General features: G+C 37.1%; 2 protein-coding genes across 3 annotated transcripts; one reads left to right on the top strand and one right to left on the bottom strand.

Annotated features, from left to right (window-relative positions):
- Nucleotides 1-471: 471 nt before the first annotated feature.
- LOC121304591 (erythroblast NAD(P)(+)--arginine ADP-ribosyltransferase-like) lies at nucleotides 472-3,832 on the top strand. Its single transcript, XM_041235803.1, has 3 exons — nucleotides 472-754; nucleotides 1,429-2,095; nucleotides 3,040-3,832. Exons 1-3 carry the CDS (start codon nucleotides 692-694, stop codon nucleotides 3,084-3,086), a joined length of 777 nt encoding a protein of 258 aa, XP_041091737.1. The 5' UTR covers nucleotides 472-691; the 3' UTR covers nucleotides 3,087-3,832.
- Nucleotides 3,833-5,719: 1,887 nt separating this feature from the next.
- On the bottom strand, nucleotides 5,720-11,606 carry LOC121304596 (NAD(P)(+)--arginine ADP-ribosyltransferase 2-like). Of its 2 annotated transcripts, XR_005947981.1 has the most exons (5): nucleotides 11,506-11,606; nucleotides 7,234-7,900; nucleotides 6,167-6,742; nucleotides 6,015-6,102; nucleotides 5,720-5,954 (listed from the first exon to the last, which is right to left on the bottom strand). XR_005947981.1 is itself a non-coding variant. In XM_041235809.1 (3 exons), exons 1-3 carry the CDS (start codon nucleotides 11,566-11,568, stop codon nucleotides 6,717-6,719), a joined length of 756 nt encoding a protein of 251 aa, XP_041091743.1. In that variant the 5' UTR covers nucleotides 11,569-11,606; the 3' UTR covers nucleotides 6,145-6,716. The 2 variants fall into 2 exon arrangements, 1 of the variants encoding a protein (XP_041091743.1); XM_041235809.1 differs by lacking the exons at nucleotides 5,720-5,954; nucleotides 6,015-6,102 and having other exon boundaries at nucleotides 6,145-6,742.
- Nucleotides 11,607-12,655: the final 1,049 nt, after the last annotated feature.

Here is a 12,655-nt window from a genome sequence, read left to right as displayed (position 1 = left end):
AGCATTGTAAAGCACAGAGAGGTGTGGTAAAGCATAGGGAAGCATTGTAAAGCACAGAGAGGTCTGGTAAAGCATAGGGAAGCATTGTAAAGCACAGAGAGGTCTGGTAAAGCATAGGGAAGCATTGTAAAGCACAGAGAGGTCTGGTAAAGCATAGTGGAGCATTGTAAAGCACAGAGATGTGTGGTAAAGCATAGGGAAGCATTGTAAAACAGAGAGATGTATAGGAAAGCTTAAGTAAACAATGTAAAGCACAGAGAGGTCTGGTAAAGCATAGGGAAGCATTGTAAAGCACAGCGAGGTATGGTAAAGCATAGGGAAGCTTTGTGAAGCACAGAGAGGTCTGGTAAAGCATAGGGAAACATTGTAAATCACAGAGAGGTCTGGTAAAGCATAGGGAAGCATTGTAAAGCACAGAGAGGTGTGGTAAAGCATAGGGAAGCATTGTTAAGCACAGAGAGGTGTGGTAAAGCATAGGGAAGCATTGTAAAGCACAGAGAGGTGTGGAGAGCTGTAGAGAAAGTGAGCTCTAGAATGAGATGAATTACAAACACGACAGAACATGAAAACAAGCAATGGAACAACATGGGAGTAAAATGAACTGTGCCTTGTTTAACCCTTTTATTCTCGTTCTTGATTAAACAAGTTCTGTTGAAAGGATTTGCCCGGTTGGTGAAGGAGGAAGACGGAGATGAAAATCCTGCTGCCCTCGATTCTCATCCTGTCTGCTGTGTTCTTGCTGCAGTTTCCACAGGTTATATTTCTGTGTTCTTTTCTGGATTTCTCTTTTGGTCAAGTTAAAGCAATTCAACAAATGATCTTCGAGGCTATATATATATATATATATATAGTTTTTAAAATATTCAAAAAATTATATAGCATAACTAAAATAATGTCTTATAATGGACATGACCTATTTTCAAACTAATATCAACGACATGACAAAAAGTATTGTAATTCACACCAGGCAAATATATTATTATTATTATTATTATTATTATTATTATTATTATTATTATTATTATTATTATTATTATTATAATAATAATAATAATAATAATAATAATAATAATAATAATAATAATATAATAATAATAATAAATATACAGTAGGAAGTTTGAAAATTAGGAATATTGTGTACCACGAAGATGACTCTTCAAAAGAAGATGAGTCTGCTTCTGCTCCAGCATGACCTGTTCCATTACCTATTAGGCTGTATGTGTTACTAGAAGTTCAGTATACAAATACAATGGGAATTCATATAATAATTCTTATTTAAGAAAATCTATATTTTAATGGCGTTTCGGACTGCACCACTGTGTATCACATTTCTGTAGATTGCAATATGTGTCAGTTGCGCGCTAGTGCGTGTTATTATTAACAAGCGGGGTTTCTTCCACTTATGTCTTATATTATTCTTTTTTTCAGATACAATGTTTTAAGGCTGCGATACCGATGGACCTCGCAGAAAATTCCCTCGATGATCAATATGTCCGTTGCGAAAGCAAAATGTTAAAACTTGTTAAGGAAAAATATCTTCCGTCAGAATTACAAAACACCCCAAATTTTAAAAACGTCTGGGAAACAGCGAAAAAGTCAATGGTGAAAAAAAAGAGGATGCCATTGAATCTGGAACAAGCCACGGCAATCTATGCTTATACTATGGATGTTTACAACACTTTCAATGAAAAAGTTAGAAATGGAGGAAAACATTATAAAGCTTTTCCATTCAAGTCGTTGCATTTTTATTTGACAGACGCCCTGAAAACTCTGAGATCCAAGCAGAGTAAATGTTATGACGTGTTTAGAGGGGTTCAAGACCCCTTTACCGCTAATGAGGGTGCAATTGTACGATTTGGGCAGTTTGCTTCTACCTCTCTAGTCAAAAGGGTAGCAGAAAATTTTGGAAACAGAACATTGTTTGTAATAAAAAAAACCTGCCTCGGCGTGCCAATTGAAGAATACTCAGATAATCAAAGTGAAAAAGAGGTGCTTATTCCACCTTTTGAAAAATTCAAAGTGCTGAAAGTCTATGGAAATCAAATCCACCTGGCACGCATTCCTGACAAGAAGAGCAATTCCAACTGCTTGGGAGGTAAGCAATGGTCAAGCGTGTGATTGCGCGGAAGAGCAGCCCTGCTGTGAGTGAACTTTTCTAGTTGAAGCAGTGCCGGGGTTGGCTTTGTTTTAAAGAGATGCCGTCTCTGTCTTCAGTGATATTGCCTCTTGAGTTTCTGTTAAGATCATTGCTGTGTGACACTGTATTTGCATAGAGGATTTCCGTTTGCTTAATCACGGTCAGCCCCATAGCAACGCTGTGATTGAAAACAAACACTGGAGGCATTGATAGGCTTCGGATGCCATGGTAACCACACTCACTTATTTCTATTGAAATCTGTTCATGTGCTTGTGATTCTATTTAACCCTTCAGGCATCATGGTATCTAGTCTATTTATCCATTTCTTTCCCTTTATTCTTCAGTATTGTACATTAGCTCATGTTATGTTTGTTATTTGTAAAGTGCTGAGCTATTGGTTCATTTACTGTTTTATTTCTCATGATTGAGATGTGATTCTGTATTATTTTATATAATGCTGTACCTGTCACTTCAATGTATTTTATTTTATATAATTTTGCTTGAAAACTATACCATAAACAAGGTTGCTAGTTTTGCATGACGGGTTTCTTAAGACTGATTATTTATTTTCCTTGCTTGCGATTTCACTTTTATCTTTTCAGATATATCTGCATGCTTTACATGTGCTCTTACTGATTTTAATGTCCTTTAAAGTGTCTGGACCACAATATCAGCTAAATTTGCATCCCTTCTGAAAACCACAAGCGGCTCTTTAGGAAATGTGTTTTTTTCTGAATTATGATTCCAGACATTTTGTTAGGTAATATTTTAGAACATGTAATTATTAATGGTACTCTTTTAACTTCTGTTACACTCAAGTAGTTTTGTATATATATATATATATATATATATATATATATATATATATATACTAATTTGTTCTTTTTTTCCTTATATTCCAGTGCCGAAAGAATGCTCCTGTCGTGAAGGATTATGTTGCATTAGTTAACAAGTCTCCCTGAAGGTGCAAAACTCAAGGCTGGGAAAAAGCTGGGTGTCTAATCAATTGTTCTATATTATGTTTAGCACAGGCCAGTGTACCTTCCTTGAGAATGATATTCTCTCACTCACACTGTACATTCATTTAGGGCTGCTTTCATTAGGCATCTTAAACAACCTCTACAAAGTCTCCTGCATTTTCCCATCTGTGGCTCTGTGTTCCTTTTCTCTTCCTATTTGAAACGAATTGCATGTGTGGCTTATTAAAGTCATCAATATAATTAGACAATCAATGACTTGCCTGTTTTGATCATTTCCCAGGGCTTTCAGTTCCAATGGTTTGATTTCATATGCACAACAAATCAAAACTACAGCAGTAACTTGGTTTTCTGGTAAATTTGCACACTGCTGTATAATAACTATAGATTTGAAGCTATTAACACAAGATTAAACTGGCAATGGAAGACTTTACAACCCACGAGCAACAGTATCACTGGCGGACCCTTTAAAGGGTTAAGAGCCAAGGATTTTAAATGTATTCCCTATTATTATCCCCTGTCTTATCTGGTCACTCTCACTCGTGTGAATAAACTAGGCATTGCATGAACATTGGTTAAGTATTCCCTCCTGTGTTATCATGGTAATGTAGAGAGAGGTCAAGACTTATGCACGCCCCTGTGTATTACTAAAAAAAACATTGATGTAAATGTGATCCATCTTACTCTCGTCTATCCGAGTGTAATCTGCAGCTTAATAAAGCATTTGCAAACTAATAAAGAATGTGGTTTGTCTTTAATTTTGAAATGCACATGAAAACAAAGATCATGGTTAGGGCTGGGTTTTTTTCATGATAAAAAAGGCTTATTTCACAGCACTTCATATATAACATTTATTAAAGCAAAAGAAAATGTGTTGGCATGTTCACAGTGGATCATTGTCTTTAGTGAAACGAATGTCCCTAGATATTTACATGCTAAAACTGTAGAATATTTCGTTTTTTATGCCCTCCTTTTAAAGACATGCTATTTTTACCTTGAGTGAATTATCAAACAAAATAAAACACATGAACTTGTGTGTAAATAACAGGCATGTGAAATATTCCTGATCTTTGATGCAGCTCGTGTCTTTTTTGTTGAATACATTTTAATGGTGCAGCTCTGTGCAGTGTGTGTTCAGTGTTTAACTGGAAACAAACTAAACCGGGTGCCAGGTTCCTGAATGCAGTCTAACAGGCAGTGCTTCAAACGTTTACTGTATTTATTTTTGAATGACTAAAAATATGGGATACATTTCAAAATCCATTACATTAACTACACTGTAGTTACAATTTTAAATAGATGTAATCACTCCAATATTCTGTAACCAGACCAGTAACTGCATTATGGAATTACTTTATGTTAACAGACCATGTCACCACTTCGCTTGATTTTGAGAGTAGCACAGCACATAGTAATGTGAAGTAATGAGCTTTTATTAATAGTTTCGGTTGGCTTCGCATTACTGTGTGCTGTTTTACTCTCAAAATCCCCACTATATTATTGTTTCCATTTCAAAACCAATTGTGATGGATTCATTCTGGATTTTTGTTCATTCTCGCATTCTCTGAGAAGAATTCTTTCCCTTCAATTTCCACTTTTCATCTCTAAAGCTATTGTTTATCTTTTTGTATACACTTTTCAGCTGATCCTGTAGAAAATGGGATCAAATAAAAATGTTCACACACTTTAGAGAACAGGAAGTTTACAGACCTATAAATTTGCCTTTGATCAGCTTAACCAGCACCAAGCCGCTGTTGTAACTCTGAAAAAAAAAGAAATGTCATGAATAAAGTAAACTAAACTGAACTAAAACTTCGATCAGAATGTGGTGCCCTCTAGTGTTTTAATTGGACTATGGCACCCCTTATTGATAAGTAAGAGAACACGGCCTCCCTTGTGTTCAGCATTCCTGCAAAAATGCACTGCACAATTTTTTCCTACTACAAAAATGCATTGCAGAATCATGGTGCTACCCCACAAACAGGATCCTCTCAAATAAATGAAAGATAGTGTTCTCCTATTACAAAGATGCATTACAGGATTTACACCTATTACAAAAATGCACTGCACAATTTTTTCCTACTACAAAAATGCATTGCAGAATTTTCTCAGCCACTAAATAGCAGAATCAGTCCTGACCAGTACAAGCAGGAAGCTTAGCTGTATGTTTCACACATTAACATTTCAAAATTAAAGACAAACCGCATTCTTTATTAGTTTGCAAATGCTTTATTAAGCTGCAGATTACACTCGGATAGATGAGATTAAGATGGATCACATTTACATCAATGTTTTTTTTAGTAATACACAGGGGCGTGCATAAGTCTTGACCTCTCTCTACATTACCATGTTAACACAGGAGGGAATACTTAACCAATGTTCATGCAATGCCTAGTTTATTCACACGAGTGAGAGTGACCAAATAAGACAGGGGATAATAATAGGGAATACATTTAACACCTCCTTGGCTCTTACCTTGGCTCTTAACCCTTTAAAGGGTCTGCACAGTGATAAGGTGTTGCTCGTGGGTTGTAAAGTCTTCCATTGAGCAATTTAATCTGTGCTGGTCCTCTACACCTGATCATTGAGCAATGAAGGCTGATGTGCTGGTCCTCTACACCTGATCACATTGAGCAATGAAGGTGATGTGCTGGTCCTCTACACCTGATCACATTGAGCAATGAAGGTGATGTGCTGGTCCTCTACACCTGATCACATTGAGCAATGAAGGTGATGTGCTGGTCCTCTACACCTGATCACATTGAGCAATGAAGGTGATGTGCTGGTCCTCTACACCTGATCACATTGAGCAATGAAGGTGATGTGCTGGTCCTCTACACCTGATCACATTGAGCAATGAGGTGATGGTGATGATCACATTGAGCAATGGTCCTCTACACCTGATCACATTGAGCAATGAAGGTGATGTGCTGGTCCTCTACACCTGATCACATTGAGCAATGAAGGTGATGTGCTGGTCCTCTACACCTGATCACATTGAGAAGGTGATGTGCTGGTCCTCTAATGAAGGTGATGTGCTGGTCCTCTACACCTGATCACATTGAGCAATGAAGGTGATGTGCTGGTCCTCTACACCTGATCACATTGAGCAATGAAGGTGATGTGCTGGTCCTCTACACCTGATCACATTGAGCAGGATCCCCGACTCCTGCACTTGTGTTTTTTACACATGATCTGGACAACATCACACTGTAGAGTGGGGCTTTCTAACTTCCCACACCAGGTGCTGAGAATTGCAAACTGGAGAATACATTTTCTTTTTAAAGTGAGGATTGAAGGATCTCGAATGTTTTGATTAGAGAGGCCACCATGATTTGAGGCCAACAAGCTGTTTGATTATACAGGCCAACGTGATTCTGGGTTGGCAGCATTAATGCACAATGTGAGTGGGAGCCTCCCACAGATCCATTGAAGTGAGAATTTAAATTTCCAATCAAAGACTGAACGTAATGACCATATCATTCTCAAGCAAGATACAGTATACTAAAAACAATATAGAAAAATGGATTAGACAGCCAGAATTTTCCCACCATTGTGTTTTGCATCTTCAGGGAGACTTGTTACCAAAGTAACATAACCCTTTATGACAGGAGCATGTTTTTCTTCACTGGAATATAATGAAAAAAAGAACACATTAGTAGCAATATATACTCAATGATCTACTTGAGTATAACACAAAGGAAGAGCCAGTTAAGTATTGTTAATCACTACATATTCTAATTACCCAACAAGGAGTTTGGCAGCATTAATGCATACGTCATAATTCAGAATTTTATTTTTATTTTTTTTAAATCATAAAGCACTGATTGAAGGGATGCAAATTTAGCTGCCATTTTGGTCCACAGTAAACATAAACAGATCATAGACACATAAAAGGACATTGAAATCTGTAAGAGCACAAGGAAAGTGTGCAAATATATTTGTAAAGATGAAAGTGAAATTGCAAATAGAAAGAATAAATATTCAGTCTTAAGAAACCCATCATGTTTGCAAAACATGTAATGAAATATATATCAAAGTGACAGGTACAGCATTACATATAAAAATACAGAATCACTCAAACTCTTCCACTCAGTCACACGCTTGATCTTTGCTTACCTCCCAAGCAGTTGAAATTACTCGTCTTGTCAGGAATGTGTTCCAGTTGGATTTGATTTCCTTTGACATTCAACACTTTAAATTTTTCAAAAGGTGGAATAAGCACTTCTTCTTCGTCGGGGTTGTCTGAATATTCTTGAATTAGCACGCCGAGGCAGGTTTTTATTTCAAACACTGTTCTTGTTCCAAACTCTTTTGCTACATTTTTGTCTAGAGAGGTAGAAGCAAAATGCCCAAATCGTACAATTGCACCTACATCAGTGGTAGACTTTTTAGTATCTCCTCTAAAAACATTATAACATTTAGCCTCCTTGGACCTCAGAGTATTCAGGGCGTCTGTCAGAAGAAAATGCAATGACTTGAATGGGAAAGCTTTGTAATTTGTTCCTCCTTCTCTAACTGCTTTATTGAATGGGTCATGAACAGCATCCATAGTGTAAACATAGATTGCCATGGCTTGTTCCGGTTTCAGTACCTTCTGCTTTTGGTTTTTGTTTTCTTTTTTTGCTATGCTCCAGGCGTTTTTAAAGTCTGGGTTTTTTTTTAATTCTGATGAAAGATATTTTTTATTGACAATTTTTAACATTTCCTTTCTACAACCGACATATTGATCGTCAAGGGAATTTCCTGCGAGGTCCATCGGAATTGAAGCCTTAAAACATTGTATCTGAAAAAAAAAAAAAAAAAAACAAAAATATAAAAACATAAGTAGAAGCAACACAATTTGTTAATAATATGCACTAGCGCGTAATTTACACATATTGTAATCCAAAACAGAAGTGTAGGCCGAAATCTGAAGGTTCCGGAGCGCCACTAAAATATCAGTTTTCTGAATCAAGAATTAATATCCAAATTAACATTTTATTTGTATAATGAACTTAACAAACATAATAGGTACTCGAACAGTTAATTCTGGATCAGAAGCAGATGCATCTTCTTCTGAAGAGTCGTCTCATCGGTTCTCTGTATGCCATTCCGGGAAGAGCTTTGCTTGTGTTTGTGTCCACACAGTCCTACTCGATGCAGTGTTGCTGTCGCCTTTGTCAGCATTTTTAGCCCTCTTAAAAAAAGTAGTTTGTAACAGAAGTTTCTAATGCTCTATTCATTGCATCAAGGGGAATATTGAGTTTCAGGACCATTTCTCATGTTGTTGGTATTAATCTGATCATAAGTAATGTTAATTATATTTAAGGGTTCTGGTTTTCACTTAAATATATTTTTTTTTTACTGACGAGTACCTGCCGAATTTAAGATCATGTTACCGGCACAAACTTTGCTTTTGTGACCAGGACAGTGATATTTTGAAATGTACCCATTTTTCAGAACATTCCAGATAGATTCAGTGCTGAGTAAACTTGGAGTAACTTCTAGAACTTTCTAGAACTTTCCAGTAATATAAATAGTAGTATAAATACAGGGGCCTTAAGCCCACCAGTTCAGTTTAGTTCCAGCTGCCTAAGTGGATACATATCTGCATTTTTCTGAGATGGCATCAAGAGGCTGCAATGGTAGCATTCCTGATGGCTCTCCAAGGCGGTTTTACCAAGTTTCCCTGCTATCTTTGCCTTTGGGACAGCAGGGACACCAAGGCGCACTACCACAAGCGGGACTGGCCACAGCGGACCGAGTTCTCTGTGGGGAGGAACAACGTCAAGTGGGAGCCACTGGTGGACCCCCGGAAGGTGCTGATGCCACCACTGCACATCAAATTGGGCCTTATGAAACAATTTGTCAGAGCTCTAGATAAGGAGTCGGCAGCCTTCAAGTACCTTCAAGATTTCTTCCCTAAGCTGTCTGAGGCAAAGGTCAAAGCCGGTGTCTTCGTCGGACCACAGATAAAGAAGATCCTGGAGTGCAATGAATTCCCCAAGAAGCTCACTAGTAAGGAGAAAGCAGCTTGGAACAGCTTTGTCGCAGTGGTTCGGGGCTTCCTGGGCAATCACAAGGCCGAAAACTATGTGGAGCTGGTTGAGACTCTGGTGAAGAACTACGGCACAATGGGCTGTAGGATGTCCCTCAAAGTCCATATCCTTGATGCTCATCTTGATAAATTCAAGGAGAACATGGGAGCGTACTCGGAGGAGCAAGGCGAGTGCTTCCACCAGGATATACTGGACTTTGAACGCCGCTATCAAGGACAGTATAACGAGAACATGATGGGAGACCACATTTGGGGGCTGATTCGTGAAAGTGATTTACAGTATAATCGTAAATCCCGAAAAACTACTCACTTCTAAATCTTTTGTAGTCATTTTTGTATTACTTTAGTATAAATACATGTTAATTTGGATTCATATGTTGTTTTTTTCTGACTTTATGTGAACAAAAAGACTGTTTTCTCATTGGAAATAGGTATATTTCAAAATATCACTGTCCTGGTCACAAAAGCAAAGTTTGTGGGGAATAATAGCCATTTTCTATACTTTTGAGGCATAAGCAATTAGGAAATAACACTTACTACCCAGGAACAAAAATTGTGTTACATAGTGTTATCTAGACCTGTGCCATCCCAGTGGCTTTTACCACTACACCAGAAAGAGACCCTCCAGAAAGTTTTGATGTAATTAAATTGGACGTTTCTGTTTTCAGTTGTACAATGGTCATTTTAAAAGGGAAAAGGGCAGCATTTTTTCCCCACGATTACTGCATTTGGCCTGGCTTTGAGTTAATGCCTTTTACTACCATTACTAGAGTCACAAGGTAAACGGAATAGAGTGTTTGTTTTATTGATGTCAGTCTGTTCATATTACATTACTATTTCATTTGTTTATGTGATCCTATCTGTACCTGTCTGGGTTGTGGAACTGGGGGTGGGATTTTTAAAAACAACTTTTACCTGTTTTATGGTTTATAAAATAACTAATAAATAGGACTCAACAGGGTGGGCGGTATTGGAGAATATCGGGCCAGGGGTGTAATGAGCCCCCTTATAGCCCTGAAAGGTCCTGCATAGTCCCATACTCCCCACCCTGGAGGGTCTCATTGCGCTTAGGAAATGGGCAACTGATATGAAGAAAAAGACATAAACAAGTCGTGTGGTTTAAAACTTTTGTTAATTTTTTTTTTAAAGAAAAAGAAAAAGTCCCTTTTTGTGAGACACTGTTGAAAATAAACAAAACGCAGAATCCCTCCCTGTAGCAGTGAGGACCCGTGAGGTGGTGGTTCAAACCGGCGAGCACAGCACAGCCGCTTGCCACGGAGCAGCGCCCCCCCGCGGCTGCTCTGAAATCACTGGTTTTACTCACAGTCTGTTCTGACGCGCAATTGCGAATCGTTCTCCTGTGGAAACGTTCTTCGCACTGTTTTTTCCAGGTTTAGTTTAAAACCTTGTCAAGCTCTTGTGGTAATTCCTGATGAGCAGGTGAAAAGGCACGTAAGCTGGTACTTTTTTTTTATTTCCCGGTCGTCTCTTGAAAGTTAATGTATCCCCATTCCAAGGGCACTAGCCAATGATACTGCAGGAAAGAAAAAAGCCAAGAAATACCTGCAGAATTTTATAGAAAATGAATGCAGAAATATACATTATTTTAGATCTACTGCATATTTTTTAAAGATCGTTTTAAACTTCTCTATATATAATCTTCCAAGATGAATTGTTGGATTGTTTTAATTTATAGTAAAAGATTTAGTTTTGGTTCAGGTATCAGAATTTGAGCAGGTATCAGATTTTGAGCAGGTATCAGATTTTGAGCTGGTATCAGACTTTGACAGGGCAGCAAAAATCGATGCTACACCGGCTGACTGCGCTACTGCTGCGTATTGAAAACAGAACAGGAACAGCATTCCGGCGCCTTCAGGCTTCCACTACACCTCTGTAGATTAACACATAATAACCCAAAATGGCATAATCTGCACAATGCAAAATACAATAAAAATACAAAACTAAATAAAGAAATGCATACCATTCAGAACACAGAAAAGCCGACGACACAACAAACACGGTCTAACGTGTTGCATTCCTGCAAAAAACATTAACTGCAGCTACAAGAATCTATTGAAAAATAACTTTTTGTTTTATTTTATATATATATATATATATATATATATATATATATATATATATATATATATATATATAGAGAGAGAGAGAGAGAGATAGAGAGATAGAGAGAGAGAGAGAGAGAGATAGAGATACAGTACAGTCACTATGTGAGGGGTGCATGTCCAATATTTCTGTAGGCAGCCCTGCACACTGCATCCGTATGTAAATTATCAGTCATTATGAATTATATATGACAGACCGAGAAATCCAGAAAATAACAGAAATATAACCTGTGCAAACTGCAGCAAGATCACAGCAGACAGGATGAGAATCGAGGGCAGCAGGATTTTCATCTCCGTTTTCCTCCTTCACCAACCGGGCAAATCCTTTCAACAGAATTTTTGTTGGAATTAAGCACGATAAAAATAAAAAAAGTTTAAACAAGACACAATTCATTTTACACTCATGTTGCTCCATTGCTTGTTTTCATGTTCTGTCTTGTTTATAATTCATCACATTCTAGATTAGAGCTCACTTTGATTTTGCGAGGGAGGTTGATTATATATATATAATTTATAACTTTTTTTGTTGTTGCAAACTTTCAGTCATGTTAACGCTGTGTAATAGCTTTTTTGCTTATGCATAACCACTGCTTGGAACTTTCCAGTTCTTTCTTTTTTTTAATTACCACTTTTATTATTATTATTATTTATTATATTATTATTATATATTATTATTATTATTATTATTATTATTATTATTATTATTATGTGTATTTTTATTTTATACTGTCATTTAACTCTGTTAAATGGTCTGATTGCAGTAGATGTGTGTGTGTGTAATATGCTATACTAATGTATTGTGGTTTGTTTTTTTCTGCTATATCCTGTACAGTGCTTTGCGATTCTGATGTATAGAAAGTGCTATATAAATGCAAATAAATACAATAAATAAATCAATCACCTGTGTTTCCTGGACCTTTATCTCGAGTACCGGTAGTAATAAAGAGACCAGCATTCATGCCATATAGTAATCCCTTAAAATCTAACCCTGTTCCACACCTCTCTTTGTGTTTTATTATAATGTTCTGTGCTTTTACTGTGGGAAACTTGTATAAGAGTTCCTTTACCATGGTTTGGTTTTTTTTAATATGCTTTACCAGACCTCTCTGTGCTTTGCAATGCTTCCCTGTGATTTGCCATGTTTTCACTGTGCTTTATTACACTTTTTTTAAGACTTACAGTGGTGCATTGTGCATACATTTCAAATTACAAAATATGCATTGAATAATATTCTCCTATTAGAAAAATGCATTGCAGAATTTTCTCAGACACTAAACAGCAGAATCAGTCCTGACCAGTACAAGCAGGAAGCCTAGCGGCATGTTTCACACATTAACACCAAACCCATGTGGGTGTCTAACGGGTGTTCTTGTTTGTT

Source organism: Polyodon spathula, chromosome 38 (genome assembly GCF_017654505.1).
Source record: "Polyodon spathula isolate WHYD16114869_AA chromosome 38, ASM1765450v1, whole genome shotgun sequence".
NCBI classification, from domain to species: Eukaryota; Metazoa; Chordata; class Actinopteri; order Acipenseriformes; family Polyodontidae; genus Polyodon; species Polyodon spathula.
Note: the sequence above shows the minus strand (reverse complement) of the source record. Positions and strands in the feature narration are given on the sequence as shown.